General features: G+C 33.9%; 1 protein-coding gene across 8 annotated transcripts in view; it reads left to right on the forward strand.

Moving 5' to 3' along the window:
* OXR1 (oxidation resistance 1) overlaps positions 1–20,744 on the forward strand; it is a 370,698-nt gene that overhangs the window by 343,597 nt on the left and 6,357 nt on the right. For 4 of the 8 annotated variants that reach the window (XM_054590386.1, XM_054590385.1, XM_054590390.1 and 1 more), the window contains 4 exons: positions 15,316–15,396; positions 17,147–17,272; positions 18,052–18,204; positions 20,380–20,475. In XM_054590386.1, the coding sequence (XP_054446361.1) occupies positions 15,316–15,396; positions 17,147–17,272; positions 18,052–18,204; positions 20,380–20,475 (456 nt within the window). Of the gene's footprint in view, positions 1–8,494; positions 8,766–15,315; positions 15,397–17,146; positions 17,273–18,051; positions 18,205–20,379; positions 20,476–20,744 lie in introns of those variants that run through there. The other 4 variants (XM_054590388.1, XM_054590389.1, XM_054590391.1 and 1 more) reach the window with 3 other exon arrangements.

A 20,744-nucleotide genomic window follows, 5' to 3' on the forward strand; every position in this document is an offset into this window, starting at 1 on the left:
ATCCGGTGAGAAGACAGAGCATGCGAAGTGAGGAAAATGCCATATGTAGGGCTTTTGTAGTTTTGTGAAAAGTGTTACTTTTTTGTTTTTTGATGGGGTTGGTTCTTAATGGATTTCACTGGAAAAGGAAGAGCTGTAATGGCATTTCAATAAAGAGTTAGGATGGTCCTGAGGGAAAGGTGGGGAAAGATGCCTATTGACCTGCTCTTTCCTAATAGTGCTTTGATTTAATAAACTTACAAAAATGGAGATTAATTGTATAATGAATTTGCATATATCAGTCACTCAGCTTTATCAATTTATTTCATCTACAATTTCTCCTATTCCCCAGTTCACATTTCTTCATATGTCGTAAAGATGTTTAAAATACGAGATTTTGCACATGCCTCACCATGTCTGCAGGCTCTGAATTGTGATCCCTTCTTTTACCTGAATAAATCTTTTTTGATGAAAAAAAAGTTTAAAATATATATAAAATGAATGTTTACACTTTTTCAAATTTCATAAAAGCATTTAAAATGTGTTACAATATTAATGTATTTTTACAGTATGTTATTTGAATCAGGATCCAAGTAAGATCCAAATGTTTCAATTAGTTAAAATATTTCTCTAGTCCCTGTAATTATAGATTCTTCCTCCAATGCTTTGCTGTACTTTTTTCCATGTAATTTTAGTTTTGGAAAAGAAATCAGATTTTTCCTGTAGAATGTCCCACAGTCTGGATTTTACTGACTGTTTTTGCATAGTGTTATTATTATGTTCTTTGGCCTTGAATTTCCTGTGAATTGATAGGTCACATCTAGAGGAGCTCATTTAACCATGTACCATCATTTTTATTGTACAGATAATTTCTCTAAGCTTTTTTCCTTATTTGGCTGAAAATGTACTGCTTATAGTAATAAATCATGGTAATTAGCCTGTAATTCAGAGCCTATATTCTTTTTAACACACCAAGTTCTCAACCTTGGCAGAACCTCTGAATCATGTGGAAGGACTTTCAAAAATCTTATTGCGCAGGGTCACAAGACCTCAAACCAATTAAATCAGAATTAACTCGGGGATGGGATCTAGTTATCAGTGTTCTTTAAAGCTCCTCATTGTGTAGTGGCAATGGAAGAACCACTATAGTATACCCTGTGCCACCACTTCAGGTATTACATTAAACTTACACAATGCTAAGACTGGAAGGTTCTTTCTGACTGTTGATCACGATATAGTTTAATTTTCAAGTCTGTCATGCAAGTTACATGGTATAACATTTTTCAAAATATTGCACTTTATTTGGTGTTGCATCTGCACACTAAAAATACAGATTTGGTTCACTGTGGAGAAAGGTTACTCTAATTGTTTGGGCCTTTATTTTAAAAAACATGTTTTCCTTTCAGTAGCAGTCATGATGATACAATACTTCAGGCATAGCTCCCTGTCGTACCAAAGGACTCCCACCACATGTTGATTTCCCTCTCCTTGTAGTACCCCTGAGTGCACATACCAGGCTTTAATTTATTGATCTGTGCCTCTTGAACTTGTTCATCAGATATTCTTTAAAGTTTGATATACTTGACAAGTACCCAAGAGCCCCGTGGTATAGTCTAAAGCAGCAGCCATCACAATAAGCCTGAAATATCTTTGAAGCTTGTTTTACCTTTAAGATTCATGTGGACTTTGCACTCACCTTCTTGATTTATCTGATGTAATATAAAAAGAATTTTTAAATTTCTTACCATGAAGTAAAATGACGCTACAGTAATACGGGTCAATTGTATTCTGTCACTAGGCGGTTTCAGGGCACATTACTGTACCCCGTGGGCTACATCATTGTCAACCCCAAGTACCATCTTTAAGAGGCTCTCTTGCAGAGTCCTTTGAAAGTTTTAGGTTTCAAAGTATCACATGTGTAGAGTGGGTCAGTCTTGCTGCTTGATGACACAGGCCTTAAAAGTGGAACTTTTAAAGCTAAAATTGCTTGTTGTCCCTCGTCCTTTGGATTGAATTTCACTCCTTTGTGGGGTAAGAGTAGGCAGAAAATGTTTTTCTTTTTTTTCATTTCTAAGTTAATTTTATACCACCTGTAGTTCCGTATCTCCCATACTCCAAACCTACTTATTAAAACATCCAGTGCTACTAAGATGATAAAAAATGAGAAAGAAATTGACTTTATTAAATTAGCTTTAATTGATTTGTTTAGAAGTTTACCTCCCTGGTTTATGCTTATTGGTGAAATTTTAAAATATGGGTTGGCTAAGGTTATATGCCAATAGATTATACTACATATTAATGTTTTTCATTTGCGGAAGTATTGGTTGATATTAGAAAATTTCTCTGGCTTACTTCCCACTGCTTACCCTTGCTGAAGTGTTAATAAAAATATGTTTGATTTGATTTTTGGTATTTGAGATGACTTGTTCATTTTTAGGTGTTTGACATTACTCACATTTTCTCTAACAGCCTTAGGTTATTTATTTAAATGTAAGTATAAATGTAAACATGTTGACTACTTGTTACATAAATCTCTGCAAAGGTTTTGTACACACTCAAAATATTTTACAATCTACTTCTGACTTAGATAACTTTTTAGATTATTTATAGACTTTCCCCATTTTGATATTAATTTTTAGTGTTCATTTTAATTATATGAATATAAAAACTTTAACCTAATATTGGCATTTTAGGCCGTAACATTTATTACAGTATGTCCTTATTGGATTTGGTTTCTCACTAGTATGTGGTAATTGTCACTTGGAATCAGTTCTGCTTTCTTAATTGTCATTAAGTAAGCAGAGGTATTGCTATGGCTGTTTATTAGGTTATGCAAAGAAGACTTACAAGAGTTTGATATTGCTGCAATGTCTTTTTTTTGGCTGGAATTTCTAAGAAGTACCAATATCGGGAGGCTTCAGTTATTTGGTCAATATTTTATTTCATAAGCTGCCAAATATGAGTATTCTAATATTCATTTTATTAAACATATGGGTTTGTTTTTTATTTTTAAATTAAAGCACAAATAATACCAGAATTAAAATTGAGTCAATATGTAAAATAAAACATTTCTTATTTCTTCTCAGCTAGCCAGCAAAATCCATACAGAATTGATTTTGTTCAAAATGAAAGTAGTCTCTATATCTAAGTCACTAAATAAAGTAAGGTCATATTTCTTAAAGTAATTAATTTTTTATATTGATCAAATCACATAGTATTACAAACCATAACTCCAGAAGAAATTCAATAAATCTGAAAAAGGTAGAGATCAAAAGCATTAAAAACAATTAGAAGTTATGTGTAAATACAAATTGTCTTATAGAGTATTTCTATATTGAGTATTTTTAAGACCACTTTATTCTGGTGTAATTGACATACAAAAAGCTATGCCTATTTAATATATACAACTTCATGAGTTTGGAGACAAGTATGCATTCATGAAATCATTACTATAATCTGTGCCATAAACATTTTTATCAATGCCAAATCTTCCCATTATTATCATTATTATTATTATTATTTAATAAGAACATTCAACAAAAGATCTACCCTCTTAACAATTTTCAGGTATATAGTACAATATTATTAGGCACTATGCTGTGGAATAGATCTCTAGCTGTAGACTATTCATACATTTTTTCTTATTGGCATTTAATACCCAGAGTTATGCCTAACATAGTCTCTTTTCATTACTAATAATGTTAAATGAGAATACTGTCTACCTCAGGAAAATTGTAAACCAGTGTTTTGCTTTGCCTATTAAAATTCTTTCTCAGTTACTAGTCAAAAGTTATGGGCTATAAAATTTTCCTTAAAAATCCAAAATGTCATTTAATGTGGAATGAGAAGAGACAAGGTGAATGAATGACAGGCTATTTTATGATTTGAAATATTAAAATTACTTCTAAAATGTTACTTTATACATTCAGTATGGTAGGTTAGGTATTATTGCTTCTCGTATGCTGTTCCCAACACAGAGGAAATCAGATATGAAGTACAGTAACTCAGTAATTTCAGCCCTAATAAAGAAAATAGAGAAAAAAAGATTATTAAATTAATATCTAAATTATGAGAACAGATTATGTTCACCTGGTTATGTTTTTAAAAGTGCTTCATGGTGTAGTCCGTTATTTTACACTAATGATAAGTTGACGTCTGGGATGTCTGGACAAATTTAAATGACCTAGCACTACATTTCTGAACACTAAGGGAAAAGAAAGGGCAAACAGGAAATTTACTGAGTTCATTTTATGTTTGCTAAATAATATGCTTATTAATTAGGAAGCACTTGGCTTCAAGAAACAGAAAAATCACACAAAATAGCTTAAACCAGTTTTTTCTTGTGTTATAATTGACATATAACACACTAGTTTCAGGTATACAACATAATGATCCACTTTTGTATATATTGCAAAATGACAATCACAATAAGTCTGACATTGCCATCATATGTAGTTAAAAATAAGATTTTTTATGATAAAGATTTATAAGATGTATTCTTTTTAGCAACTCAAAGATGCAATATTATTAACTACAGTTACATGCTGTACATTACATCCTCATGACTTATAACCAAAAGTTTGTACCTTTTGACCTCCTTCACCCATTACACCCACATCTTTGGCAACCACCAATCTGTAATCTTTATCTGTGAGTTTAGTATTTTTGATGGTAGTTGTGGTGATGGTGGTTGTTTTGAGTTCCAGGTATAAATGAGATTATATGGTATTTTTCTGACTGAGTATTTCACTTAGCATAATGCCCTCAAGGTCTATTCATGTTGCTGCAAATGGCAAGATTTTATTCTTTTTTTATGGCTAAGTAGTAGTCTATGGTATATCTTGGCTATTGTAAATAATGTAATACTGCAGAGAATGTGAGTACATAAATCTTTTGAATTAGTGTGTTTTCTTCAAATAAATTTACTCCAAATTAGGATTGCTGCATCATATGGTAGTTATATTTTAAATTTTTGAGGAGCCTCCATACTGTTTTCTATAGTGGCTGAACCAATTTACATTCCTACCAATAGTATGCAAGGGTTTCCTTTTCTCCGCATCCTTGCCAACACTTGTTACTTCTTGGCTTTTTGATAATAGCCATTCTAACAGGTGAGAGGTAATATTTCCTTGTGGTTTAGTTATTTTTCAAAATATGGTCCCCTTATCAGATGTATCTGTGAATGTGTTCTCCAGTTCTGTGGGTTGTCTTTGTATTTTGATGATTTCCTTTGCTATGCGAAAGCTTGTAATTTGATGTAGTCCCATTTTGTTTGTTTTTTCTTTTGTTTTCCCTTGCTTGGGGAGATAGATCAGATAAAATATTGCTCCAAGCAATGCCTGATATTTTGCTACCTATTTCTTCTACAATTTTTATGGTTTTGGCTCTAACATTTAAGTTTTTGATCCGTTTTAAATTTATTCCTGTGTGTAGTGTAAGAAGGTGGTCTAATTTCATTTTTCTGCGCATATCTGTCAAATTTTCCCAACACCATTTATTGAATAAACTCTTTAGCCCACTCTACATGCTTGCTTCCTCTGTTAAATATTAATTGACTATAAAGGTATGGGGTTTATTTCTGGTCTCTCTCTTCTGTTTCATTGATCTGTGTGTCTGTTTTTAAGCCAGTATCATGCTGTTTTGATTACTGTGACCTTATAGTATATTTTGATATTAGGTAGCGTGATTCCTCCAACTTTGTTCTTCTTTCTCAGGATCACTGTTGCGATGTGGGGCCGTTTGTGGTTCCATAGAAATTTTTAAAATATTTGTTCTAGTTCTGTGAAATATGTCATTGAAATCTTGATAGGAATTGCATTGAATCTGTAGATTGCTTTGGGTAGTATGGACATTTTAATAATGTTAATTCTTCCTATCCATGAACACAGTATGAGCTTGCACTTATTTGTATCTTTTTAAATTTTTTTCTTCAATGTCTTATAATTTTTCCCAGTACAGGTCTTTTACATCCTTGGTTAGGCTTATTCCTAGGTATTTTATTCTTTTTGTAGCACTTGTGAATGGGATTGTTTTCTTCATTTCCCTTTCTTACTGCATTATTGGCATATAAAAATGCAACAGATATCTGGATATTAATTTTGATAAGGGGTTACTATCCACAGTATACAAAGTACTTACAAAACTCAACACCAAAAACTAAACAACCCAATTAAAAAATGGGCGAAGGACCTGAATAGACACCTCTTCATAGAGGACACACAGATGGCCAAGAGACATATGAAAAGATGCTCAGCATCACTAATCATCAGAGAAATGCAAATTAAAACCACAATGAGATACTATCTCACGCCTGTCAGGATGGCCATCATCAATAAATCAGCAAACAACAAGTGCTGGTGAAGATGTGGAGAAAGGGGAACTCTTTTGCACTGTTGGTGGGAATGCAGACTGGTGCAAACCACTGTGGAAAGCAGTATGGAGATATCTCAAAAAATTAAAAATGAATCTGCCTTTGAGCCAGTGATTCCACTTCTGGGAATATATCGAAAGGAACCCAAAACACCAATTCCAAAGAACTTCAGCACCCCTATTTTCATTGCAGCATTATTTACAATCACCAAGATAAGGAAGCATCACAAGTGTCCATCAATAGATGAGTGTATACAACAATTATGGTACATTTACACAATGGAATACTACTCAGCTGTAAAAAAGAAGAAATTTCCACCCTTTGCAGCAGTATGGATGGACCTGAAGAACATTATGCTAAATGAAATAAGCCAGTCAGTGAAAGACAAATACCATATGATTTCACTCGTATGTGGAATCTAATGAACGGACTGAATTAACAAGCAAAATAGAGACAGACTCATAGGTAACAGACTGACAGCTAACGGGGGCAGAGGGCGGGGTGGTAAGGGGTGGAGGGATTGAGCAAAAAGGAAAAAGGACTCATGGACATGGACAACAGTGTAGTGATTGCTGAGGGCAGAGGGCGTTTAAGAGGACTAAAAGGTAATGTAAAAATATACAAAAAAGATTAAATTTTAAAAAAAAACAATGGTCCCCAGCCCATGAGCAGCAGCGGCGGCATCTAGGCATTTATTTAAAAGTCACATTCTCAGACCCCTTTCCAGTCTGCTTAACCAGAAACTGGTTTTGAAGTCCAGCATTCTGTTTTAACAAATGCTCCAGGTGCTTGTCATGCAGGCTAAACTTTGAGAGCCACTGTTTTAGATCTAAGGACACAGCCTCTCCAGGCATGGATGCAGCCTTCTCAGAAGCACATAACTGAAAAGATCCCTGAGCAAGATCAAAGCTGTATTTGAGGAATCTACGGGGATGTATGTTGAGTAGACAACCTACAAAGTAGTCTATCCTGTTCTTGGTATGTGTGTGTGTCTGTGTGTAAAGTATCATTTAAACCTCATTTTGATATATGCATAGTATTTTTAACTTTAGAAAATATGGCTTAAGTAATGGATAGGTTGTCAAAATGCTCCCTCCACCATCAGATTATGTAATGTTGGTGTGTGTAGGGGGAGTGCAGTGGGGAGGGGGTGGGTATAACATGGGACTCTATATAGTGACATGAGTGTGGGGTTGGTTATAGTGTGTTTATCAGAGCCTGTGGGAGAGAGATCTTAGGGCACATGTGGAGGGCTGGTTGGAGACAAGCGGCGGGGGAGATGGCAGTGTATGTGTAGGGAGGGAGGATGTGCAGTGTGGAGTGCTCTGCCCTGTTCATGCTGGAATGTGGAGGAAGGCGATGTGGGTAAGTGGGTATAGTGTGCATTTTTCTGTGTACCAGAAAGGTGGTATGTGCACAAAGGGTGTCACCGTGTGCACAAGGTTTGGGTGTAAACACAAGGTAAAGGGGTAGGAGGAAGCTTAGGTTATAATGGAAGAAATTTATAGGTATTCTAGTATGACATTTATATTTTAGTTTAAATTGAGCACCAGATAATTTTAGTTTATAGCTTAAATAATATTTAAATCTTAAAATTTTACTTCTTTGGTTATATTCAGCCTATTACTAGTTAGTGAGGTATATGTAGTCATAATAAATATAAGTACTTTTTCAAGACGTGTTAGAAAATTCATTTAAAAATGGACAGTGCAGAAGAATTTTCAGGTCACTTTGAGTATTTCTGTAGGATTTATTTGTACTATGTTCGCTTTGGTTTTTACATAGTCATTCTATGAAATTTGAGGTTTAAAGGGTCCTCAAAAAACATCTTACTGTTTTTAAAAATGCTCATATGAAAGATGACATTTTATAGGATTCTTAGATGTATATAAAGAATAAAATTTTGTGATTTTGAGCAAACAAAATGTTAATTGAAATCATTTGTGTACTTTGGGAGGGACTCTGGGTGCTGGACTTACTACACATTTATGACTGAGATAGTTTTAGTATATTTCTTGGTGTACTTAGTGTTTGGAAATACATGCACTGTGTCTTTAAACTTTTGAGCCCTTTCTTTGCACATTTGGGTACAGCGCAACCAAACTTACACATGGGAAACCCTGTCTTCCCTCCCCATCTTTATAGTCTCCACTCAGGACTCTCTTTGCAATGGATACTACTTAGTGATTAGCTCTCTGTATTGTCAATCAAATCCTTGTCTCTAGCAAACTGTTTTGTCACTGTAGTAGGAAGGACTGTTGTGCTGGAAATTTATCTTTGACAGAGGAAGAATGCTTTTTAAACCAGTTCTTACGAAATCTGATGTAACTTAATTTGCCTTGGAAAGGAAATGTCTCGTCTCTGGTATGGGAAGAAAGGGAGAAGACATCAACCAATTAATCATAAGTATACTCTGGTAAATCTTAGTCAGTGATTTCCATTTCTGTATTTACTAATCTTTTTATGGTGACATTATGCAAAATTATACAGTTCTGAAAGTTTAAGCAGAGAGCATAGAGACTATTCATAGAATACAAAATTGTGTGATTACGGAAAAGTACCTTTAAGTCATTTCTGCCAATCCTGAATATCTTTTTAAAAAAATGATATGAATAAGGGACTGTAGTTTGGTTTTGTAGAAGTGTTTGATTTTCCTATTCCACATAAGCAGTAGTTACCAAATCTTTATTGCAGCCTAAATTTTTTATTTAAGCTTAACTTTGTAGGAAAATATTCAGAATGTTTTTCTTGTTTAAAAATACATTGAGTAAAATAATCAGAGTTAATTAACTCTAATTTTTATGGGCTGGATCCCAAATTAATATTGTGTATTAAGATTATCATTTTAGCAATCTGAGAGAAGACTTTTTGAAACTATCCAAAAAGTTTCAGGCAGTGCTATCTAATACTACTTTAAGAGATATTCTAGTAAAGAAAAATGTCGGTCAACCTTATTATCCAAGAATCATAGGTATTTCTTAGTATAAATGTGTGCTTTATTTGTTAAAAATGTGTTTTATCTTATGAATGTTCATTTTATTTTTACTGTAATTGTAGGCAATTTAAATAAGGCTAGCTATTTCCTTAGAACCAGGGGTGACTTTGGAAAATGCCCTCAAAGCAGCTTGCCACCCTTAAGTGTTAAGCATTAATAATATCAAGATGGCTTTAATTGTTGTTATTTTTAACTGGGCTTGGGAATACTTTCTTAAAGTTGAATGATTTCAAGTTTATGTGATACATCACCACAGAGGGATTTAGGAATCTGGTATTATTGAACTGGGTAAAATTTTGATCAGATTTATCAGAATAGCCAGTTGACACAGTTTTTTTTTTCTTTAACCAAAAATAGTGAAGCTATTCATGTATTTTTTTATTTATGTAAAGCATCATTGGTTTGCTTAAGCTTTAATACAGTTTAATTTATTATACATACAGGCAAAAAAAATTGTGGATGTTTGTCTGGTTTCATGGGAAAGTAGCCAGGGAGTTGTTCCACCTTGGGACTCAGAAGCTGGAACGTAACTTAAGACAAGAGGTAAACCTTTGGCTTGCCAGAGGTCCAGACCTTGTGAGCCTTAGTCAAGTCTGGGGTACTGTCTTCTGGTTCCTCGAAGATTGCTAACTATCAGGGAAGGGGAGGGGGTAGGCTAGGTCTCTGAGGGGTACATACAGAGAGAGAGAGAGATGACGTCTAAAGCTAGGATTTGAAGCTAAATTTAATCAGACATAAGGACCCTCATTTGAATAACTAGGATTTTTTTGTAGATGTTCTTTTATCAAGTCGAAGAAGTACCCCCTCTATTCCTAGGTTGCTGAGAGTTTTAATCATCAGTGAATGTTAGATTTTTGAATAGTGCTTTTTTTTTCATCTGCTGATATTATCGTAAGATTTTTTTCTTTAGCCTGTTGATGTGATGGATTACATCAGTGAATTTTTTCAAATGTTGATGTAGCCTATGAGTGCCTTGCATACTGAGAATAAATCTCACTTGATCATTGTATTTAATTTTTTTTTATAAATTGTTGGATTCAGCTAGCTAATATTGTCTTGAGGCTTTTTGCTTATATGTTCATGAGAGATGTTGATCTCTGTTATTTCCTTTCTTTTAATGTCTTTATTTGTTTTTGTTTTTTAATTAGTATAATACTGGCATCATAGAATGAATTGGGAAGTATTTCTTCCAGTTCTCTTTTCTGGAAGAGATTGTAATTAGTATACTCTTTTTTCTTTAAATGTTTGATAGAATTCACCAGTGAATCCATCTGGATTTATTCCAGAAACTCCATAGCTAGAGGTCCTAAGTAACTACTCTGGGTTTCTTTGTAAGCACAGCATCACCTACCATAGGGTATGTGTTCTTGCTTTGCAAAAGTCAATATAATAATGGCCTAGCCAGAATGGAAATCAGTCATTTTTTCTGTTTTGTACTTTCATGTCTTTCATAGCTTTCCACAAGTTTGTGTAGCGTTTTATTGAGTTACCTTGACCTTCGTTCACTGGTAGCTAATTCATTTTTGTTAGCTAAAACTGTGCCTAGTACCTTCTCTTTTGGAAGGTTAATAATTATTAATTCAACTTCTTTAATAGATACAGGCCTGTTCAAATTATGTTTCTTCTTTTGTGAGGTTTGGTTGTTTGTGTCTTTCAAGGACTTGGTCCATTTCATCTAGATTATCAAATTTGTGGACATAGAGCTGTTTATAATATTCCTATATTATTAATTTAATGTCCATGGGGTCAGTAGTGATGGCCTTCTTCATTTCTGTTAAAATTCACTTGTGTCTTCTCACTGTCATTTTAGTCAGTCTGGCTAGGGGCTTATCAATTTCATCAGTCTTTTTAAATAACTGTCTTTTGGTTTTGTTGATTTTTTTCCCATCAGTTTTCTGTTTTTAATTTTAGTGATTGTTGCGTTTTTTTTTTTCATTTGGTTCAAAATACTTTAAGTGTGTTTTTTTAAACTATTGTGATATTTTACCATCATTTCTCTGTTACTGATTTCTAGTTCAATTTGACTATGGTCTGTTTTATTATTGCTATTTGTTGAGGTATGTTTTATGGCCCAGAATGTGCTTTGTCTTGTGAACATTCCACACAAGCTTGAGAAGAATGTATTTTGCTGTTGTTGGGTGAGGTATTTTATACATGTCAATTAGATCCTGCAAACTGAGGGCACTGTTTAGTGCAGTGAGGTCCTTGCTGAATTTCTGCCTGCTGGGTGTGTGCATCACTGATAGAGGAGTTTTGAAGTCTCCAACTGTAATAGTGGATTTATACATCTCAGGATTATGTCATGAATATTCTTTTCCCCTGATATGCTACACAGAAACAAGACTATTCACTTTTTATGAGATTCACTTCTCAAATTTATTGTTCCAGGAAGTTAATACAATATATATACATATTGTAATTGGATGGTTTTAAGAAGTTAACAGGTTTCTTTCTGACTAAAAGAACAGTGAATATATCTGCCTTCTCATGAAGATGTGTCATCTGCAAATATACTGAATAGGAAGTAATTTTAAATACAGAAGATTTATTCAAATCAAAACTTTGATGTGTTCTATTTGGAATTCATTCTGGATTTGTCTTTTTTTCCCCTCTCTCAATTCTATTTTCCAGTTGTCTAATTCATGATTCTCTATTTGCTCCTCATTTAATATAGTTCCATAAAGTATTAACTTTGAAAACAATAGCTTTTATGTAAGGCAAAAATGAGCAAAGTTTTAACATAATCCAGGTTTTATTTTGTAATATAACTTTGTTGTATATGATGAAATTATAGAACAAAAGGTTATGTGACCTCAGGGATGCTGCTGGGCGCCCTTTTTGTTAGACACAGCAGCCCAGACTTAGATTTCCTCCTGTTGAGTATCTTTGTGGATACTAAAGTAAGTGTAAGTGTCAATGATTAGGTAATATCTTTCTTTCTGCCCCATCCCCCTTTCCTAAAGAATAAAAGTAGGGAATAAAAATGGCACATTCAAAGGTATCTAGCAGACTTCTGTGACTCAGTAAGGCAGTTGGGGAAAAGGAGGTATTTGGTTCGTTTGTCTGCCAGGCTCAATGGCGAATACTGGAACATCCAGAACGAGGACTGTTAGACCATAATATGGGTCTTTACATCTAGAAGAACATGTTCTTATTCATGGGATTGACAGCAACCTATACCTGTAAAACAAATAAAAATTAAGTTTTCTCTTATTTTCAGCTTTTGTTCTGTTTTGGTTGCTGTTTTTAGTTCCTTTGTAACAGAGATGGGTAGATTTAATTCTGCCTTTAATTTGTAATTCTGTGAAAATAAATGCTTTAAAACACCTCCTTTGTGTGCGAGTCCTTTGTGAAAGGCTGAAAAGACTAGAGAGTAAGCACTTTCTGCAGAGGGTCGGTCATATTGTACTTAGCACCTTTGTGGGACTTAGCAGTATATGCAGGCCGCTTCATTCCTCAATAAATGACTTTTTAGCTGAACAGTGAATATACTTTTAGTTAGAAGGTCTTGGTTTCCTCAGCTCTGTCTCCTTAATAATTAAAAGTGTGATGTAGGACATTTTGTAGAAAGAAGTCTGTTTTCTACTTAGTTTTAATCTTTTGGGTAAAGTAATAAATTCTGTACATGGAGTATGATTTACCAAGGGGTAAAAATTAAGACCAATGCCAGTTCTATCATATATACTAGGACTCTGTATCTCTATTCTTTTGTTTTCAGAGGAGGAAGTATATTTCTGTTCTCATTTCAAATCCCCTTTCTTTATTAATTCATAGACTCTTGACAATTTTATGTATCTTCATCACAGCATGAGTAAACATTTAGAAGGTTAAGGAAGTAGTGAGTTTGTAAATATCAGAAAAGAGTACATTATTTTTAAAAAGTATTAATGGGAAAAGGTAGATTTGTGATGTTAAAGAAATTCTAAATTCACCAGAAGTTTACAATGGCAGTTCATGGTTCCCTCACTGATAGCTCCTACTCTCAGTGATGTTGATGAAATTAGATTATAACTGTTTCGTTTTGAGAGCATAATTCAATTTCACTTCCATCCAGGAAGTGTGTTTAATACGGTGAAAGGAGGAGCTTTAATAAATAAGATTGTGTTAACTAGAGGGATAGAAGGTATGCAGAAGAGTAGTAAGCTATACAGTTTGCAAATACTTGGCTAGGAGACTGTTGATTAGACTGAATGCCATGGGAAAAAGAAAGAAAACTGTAACTGATCATTCAATATCTTGTAGAAATTTTTTTTGCTGGCTATAGAGAAGCAAGGCCATGGCTTTTTACCGTTAGTTAGTACCTATTTTTTTTCATGTTCATTGAGAATTGTGTTGTTCTTAATTTAAAGGTCTTTTTATCTAATACTGAAATGGAAAATTAATCTCAGAAATAATTTCAGGATATACAAAATATTTGTGCTGTCACAACTGAAATATTTTCATATCAAAAATAAATGAAAAGGCTCTTCAGACATTATCCTTACTACGGGAAATAGATTAAAAATGATCAAATAAAAATAGTGTTAATAGTAGTCCCCATTTGCTATATGCTGGGCACTATATTCAGTCCTTTATATGCATTCTATTTCCTCATTTTACTTACATAAAATCCCTATTTAGTATGTACTCTTATTATTTCCATTATTTTATGAAGAAGCAGAAGGGGCCAAACCCAGGTTCATCTGGTACCCCAGAGCTGGGGGGCATAACCACTGGGCTTTTTGTAACTAAAAAGTTAGCTGTCATATAGCAAGTATTGCTGCTTTGCACAAGTCAGTATAATAACAATGGCCAGAGTGGAAATATGTCCAGTTTCTTTTCCTTTCTTCTGTTCTCCTGTCTTTCATAGCTTTTGTAACAGGTCTACATAGTTCTTCATAAAGATAGCATAATGTTCCCTGGTGGCTGATTAATTTTAGCTGGCTAGAACAAGGGCCTTTGAGAAGTCTACACTCCATGGGCCAAATGGTTTAACTGCATTTTGTGGCAACTTCTACATATTTGATCACAAGAAGTATTTGTCAGAGCTCAGGACAATCAGCACATATTTATGGCACCACCAGAGTTAACTCTGTTATGGTTACTGTGTGGGGAATTACATTGCAATCTGAAAAAGCTGTGGCTGTCTTGTCAACCTGAGGAAATTTGTCTGTTTCTGTGGACTGTTTGTAATAATGTGTATTTGTCAAATATGGATTTCAAAGTCAGCACTATTCAAGAGACTAGGCAATTACAAAAGATACAGAATTTCCCTTAGGAATTTAGAATATAGAAAAGTCATCAAGTTTTATTCACAAATAACTGCTATAGTATCAACCATAAAGAAATATACAGGAGAGGCAAAAACTGAAGAGTCATTTAAAAATACTGAAGTAGACAACGTGCCTGAGAAGGTATTGCTGATTACATATGCTTTGGAAAATCTAATTTTCTACTTTCTAGAGCTTATTTTTCTTATTGCCTTACATTTTCAAATGTACTTCATATCTTTTTCTTGCTTCCTCTTCTCCTTTTTTCTGATACAGATCACATACAGTAGCATGGGTATGTTTGTCACCTTTGCCTAGAAGAAATTTTTCCAGCATTGCCATTAGGATACAGTGCTTGAACTAAACTGATTTGGAGACACGCATTGAAACTGCCGTTTTCTTAGTAAACTTTAATGTTAGCAAAGCAATTTATGTTTTACATGTTTCCTTTAGAATTCTTATTAGTCAAGTTCTGTCTCTATGAAGCAATCCATAAAAAAAGCCTTATATTGTAAACTAGTTGGATGTAGTGGTTAAACTCATTTATGCATATTTCACTGTAGTTTGATATATAAATCTCTTGGATTTTCAGCATGGAGTTGGGGAAAGATATCTTTGTTACAGTTCTCTTTTCCCATTTAAATTTCTCCATTAAAAAAATTTTTGTTGGCTATTCTTCTCAATTGTCAGCGGAATTATTGTCTTCCTGTCTCCATATTCAGGTAGTGTCAGTGGCTGAGTATCACCGCAGGATCGATGCTCTAAATACTGAAGAACTGCGCACACTCTGCAGACGGCTCCAGGTGCCCCCTTCAGTAGCTTGAACCCCTCCGGAGATTGACTACTCCCTGTTTTTAGTCTTTTGTCAGGGCACATCCCATTTTTGAAGGATTTGTTTTGACTATAGCACTAAAATAGCCCCTCAGAAAATTCCTTTATATCCTACACAGTACAGTAATGCTTTGAAGGCTGTAGGATTATCTTTTCTGTCATCTTTTCATTTGAAAAATATTCAGAGGAATTTTCTGTCACTTTAGAACTGTTCTCAGCATTCTATGTTTCTTTGAGTGATGAGTTTTATTTAATTTTAACATTGGAAGAGTGGCTTTGGTTTTGAGATTGAATTTTTGCTAAACAGAATCTGAAAGATGTGGTACTATGGGAAAATTTTTAATGGATAGTAAGGTTTTAAATATTTTATCTTCTTTAAGGTTATTTCAGTTGTATCAATCCCACATCACATATGTTAGTGAAATAAATTGTTTTGTTCTTGAGGTATTCCTGGTTGATATTGGAAATCCTTCAGAAAATAGTATAGGTTAGGCACCAGAACTAGATAAATTATTTGAAATTTTGTAAAATAACCTTTGTGATTTCTTTAAGAAAAAAAGAAAGTGATACAGTTGAATTCATTTTCCAGTTTTGTGTGCTGTGTGTTTTCCTCTTCTTTGTAAGATATGCTCTCATGGCTTTGCTAGAACTACTGAATTTTTTTTTCTTTTCTTTGAATGCTTTTCATGCTGCCTTGGATTTTTTTTTTTAACCTTTCACATCATCAAAATAAAGGTAAAGCATGATGATGTGAGAGAATTAATAAAGCTTAGCTTCTCATCAAAAAACAATACAGTTCTTGAACATGTATTGGTTGAAAATATATGCTATTTAGATTTGGTAAGAAATCTGTCAAAGGAACAAAATGGTATAGCTACATTTCATTTCTGTATAGAATCATAAGTCACCGAGCATTGCTGCGTTTTAGTTATCTGCTCCAATAGAACTCTATTTTCCAACGTAAAAATTTCATTAGTAATGGTTATGTTTCACTTAATTTATTTTCTAATGTTATTGTTTTTATATGAAAATAAAATTAATATGAAAACGTGCCAACAGCAATTGTACAAGAGTTTAAATTAATATTTTTATCTTTTTAAGAATATCAGTGAGATCATCAGACAAAAGCATTTACTCTTTTTAATGCATCAAATTGATCTGATATAAAACATATTTGTGAACAAGTAGTTTTAAATTCGTTCAGTGTTTAGAACATAAAAAACAATGAAGGCATTTTTAAAAATAATGGTAATGTTTTCAGCAAAGCAAACACACATATATGAAGTTATACTTTTTATTGTACTATTCTTTAAAATTTTAGCATCAAGGAAGTTATTTTCAGCAAATTTTATGTTTACTATGAAAAAGAAAATAATCCCACATAGTTTAAATAGCACACATAAAGAGCACAGTAGTTGGGTCACTTTCGTCTTTCATCAGCAAAATTAAAGTTTGCATGCAATGATCTTTTATACAGAAGTATGAGCTTACCATTCATTACCTGTCCTTCATGTACTGGATGAGAAAAATGTCTTTTTATAATTAAAAAAATCTTTTTCTGAATTGGATATTATTAGACGGAGCATCCTTTGCCTTCTGAAATCCTAATTTAAAACTTAAGCCACCTTTTCTAAGATACAAAGTTTGATTTCTCTCAAGAGGCTAACATTTTTTAAAGCACATTGCAATTTTATATTAATATACTGCTGCTGTTTCCTTTAGATTACTACACGGGAAGACATAAATTCAAAGCAGGTTGCTCCAGTGAAAGCAGACCTGGAGTCTGAATCTTTTCGACCCAACCTAAGTGATCCCAGTGAACTTTTACTGCCAGATCAAATCGAAAAGGTATGACATACTCACATGTGTGCATTTCTGAGGGTGTACCCTTCAGAGAAAAACAGCCTCTTTTTAGTTGGTTTGAAAACTGAAGAAGCAGGATTACTACTAATAGTCTTCATCTCCCATAAGAAAGAGTAATTAAACTCAGTATAGCAAACTAGTATAATAGATGGTATTAGGAGACTTAGGTAAGCAAACATTAAAAACTTAATAAAGCAATTAAGGTGCGCTGCAACAATAGCCAATATTTAATTTCTTATTGTGTGCTTTGCATGTATTACCTCATGTAGTTGTTATAATACCTGTAGGAGGTGGATATTCTACTGTGTGCATTTTATAAGTGAAGAAACTTGGGCATAGAGAGGTTAAGTAATTGGTTAAAGTCACACAGATTAAAGTATTGAAGCTTGATTTCTAACTCTGATAGTCTGCCTCTGTAGCCCATTATTTGAGAGATTATTAATAATAATCAAGCCAACTTGAATCAAGTCCATTCAATATTTTTCTTAATTCAAAACAGAGAGCATTATGAATAATTCATGTTTCTTGTCTCTGTTCTAATTTGTATCTTGTTCAACATGATTCTTTTCCTACTGGACAATTAATATTTCACGGTGAGAAATGTACAATTACTCTTCAAGCATCTTAGTATCTTATAGAATCATAATTTCTGTTATTTTTTGTAGCCTGTATTTTATAAAGTGCCATTCAATTCCAACTGGTATTACTATCCTACAAACTGACAATAAGCTATCAAGTAAATTTTAACATTTTCTTTTTCAAAGCTTACCAAGCATCTTCCACCAAGAACAATTGGCTATCCATGGACTCTTGTTTATGGTACCGGGAAACATGGCACAAGCTTGAAGACCCTTTATCGAACAATGACAGGCCTAGACACCCCAGTGCTGATGGTGATTAAAGACAGTGATGGGCAGGTATGGAAATAGCTACATAGACCTTTCCTTTTAAAAGATTACAGTAACAGTAACTCCTAATATATACTTTTTAAAAAAAAATATTTTTAATAGTACATTTTATTAAATTTAACTGGTACTTATTGAGTACTTTTTATATGCAAGGCAGTGCTGAGTGTTCCTGATGGTAGATCTGAGCATGAATAATGTTTAAAGAGTTCCTGCCTTCAAAGGGATTATACTGGGGTAGAAAAGAACATTTAATGACTATATGTTGCCATGTATAAATGCATACTGTTTCTGCCCAAATTTTTGAGGGGAAAAATAAGGATGCACCTTATACATGGGTATAATGATTACATACCATGGGTATAATAATCCCGTGTATGATGCACACAAAAATATGGTTGCTCATTATACATGGCAAAACGTGGTATATTATTATCTCTTAATGCCAAGAAAAATATGCCAAGTAATAAATACCTAGAAAAAACAAAAGAAGTACTTAGATTAAGGGGTGTTCATATCTATTTGGGAGAGATGAGAGTGACGTTCACAAGACAAGGTGGAAATTGACAGTCTTGAAGCATGCTTAAAGTTTTTAAAGATAACTGTGTAAGGATGATACCAAGACCAAAACAACAGATAAGCAAGAGAAACATTGGTGTGCCCCTAAAACAGCAAGTTCAGGTCATTACCAACACTGGAGAGTAATGAGAGGGTCAAATAGCAATGTTAATTTAAAAAACAAAACAAAGCACTACTACTAATATCTTTAGTGTGCTTATATTGCACACTTGTCTGATCGCTTTATATGCATTATCTTAATTAATCATCAAAGCCCTGTGAGACTGATATTTTTTTCAGCCCTGTTTTAAAGATGAGTTAACTATGACTTAAACAGGTGTATCAACTTCCCCAAAGTTATACACCCAATAAAAGATATTTGAGGGAATAAAAATGAACTACTGTTATGTGCCTAAGCAGAGATAAGTGTCACAAACATTATGAGTTCAAAATCAGACGCTAGCCCTGGCTGGTATGGCTCAGTGGATTGAGCATCAGCCTGCTAACTGAAAGGTTGGTTCAATTCCCACTTGGGGTACAAGCCTGGGTTGCGGGCCAGGCCCCCAGTTGGTGGCATGTGAGAGGCAACCAATCAATGTATCTCTCGCACATGGATGTTCCTCTCCCTCTCTTTCTTCCTTACTTCCCCTCTTTCTAAAAGTAAATAAATAAAATCTTTTTTAAAAATCAGACATCAAAGAGTTACTTTCTCATGACTCTATTTATAGAAAGTTCATAAATGGGCAGAACAAATCTATAGTATTGTCAGGCTAGCGGCCTCCTTTGGGGAGGGTGGGAGGGTTGGTGCAGAGGAGGCACAGGAGGGCTTCTGGAGTTCTGGTGTTACTCTGTTTCTTGTTTGAATGAAGGTTAAATGGGACTTTGCTTTGTGATCATTCAAAATTGAGCTGTCCATTTATATTTATATATACACATATGTTATATACATAAAATATATACCTTTCAGTAATAAAATCTATATTAAAAATTAAGACTATAAAAATAGAATGTCAGGAAAGACAGTGAGTGTAGGGCTCATTTGTCGAACTGTCTACATTCCATTTATGATGCAGAAACTTAGACCCAGAGCACTGAAACGACTTGTTGGGTCTCTTTATTCATTTGTCCTTGCTTAAGGTATCCGTGTGTCTTGTACTCTGTAAGGCCACAGTCTTACAGGGCCAAACAGTTCACATCCAAAGGCTGCCCTCATGGAGTTTACTGTCTAATGGAGAGAAAGATGGCATGCTTTTTTAGTAGTAGAATGTTTACCTGTAGTTCAGGGGATTTGCCTCCTTGAGTGCCACACTCCCACAGCAGCACGTTACCTTTATTGTACATACATTGTGCGTGTAAGTCCTCCTGATGTGTGTGAACCATTTTTCAAGGCTTCCTGTTTAATTGTTATAATCATCTTTTTAGATTTTAAAACTATGAAAACTTTAAACTGGTATGATTTATACTTGGTATTAATATGAATTATATAGCAACTGATCATGTTTATCTTTTTAAATACAAATAGATAATACTTTACTGGATTTTTTTTTCTTGCATTTTACTTAAACATGTAGTTGGATAATGCTTAACAAATTAATACATCATTGAATATGCCTTTTTTTTAATCCTTAGGTTTTTGGTGCATTAGCATCTGAACCATTTAAAGTGAGTGATGGCTTTTATGGTACTGGAGAGACCTTTGTTTTTACATTCTGTCCAGAGTTTGAGGTAAGGACAGTTATTCCAATATTCAGCTTATAAAGAGATGGCGTAATGAAAGGAACATGCACTTTGGAGTCACATACACTTGCATTTGACGCTCATCTCTGCTTTTCACTAACTGAAAACAGCACCTTTTGAAAATAATTTTGAGCTTTTTTGTGTTGATATAATATGGACCATAAAGTATAACAGAGTTGTTTAAAAATTAAATGAGACTCTTAGCTGTACAACACTGGGCATGGTGCCAAATGCATATCGTGTGTTCAGAAGGATGT

Source organism: Pteronotus mesoamericanus, unplaced genomic scaffold (genome assembly GCF_021234165.1).
Source record: "Pteronotus mesoamericanus isolate MK-2021 breed Mesoamerican mustached bat unplaced genomic scaffold, CSHL_Meso_final scaffold_174, whole genome shotgun sequence".
NCBI lineage: Eukaryota > Metazoa > Chordata > Mammalia > Chiroptera > Mormoopidae > Pteronotus > Pteronotus mesoamericanus.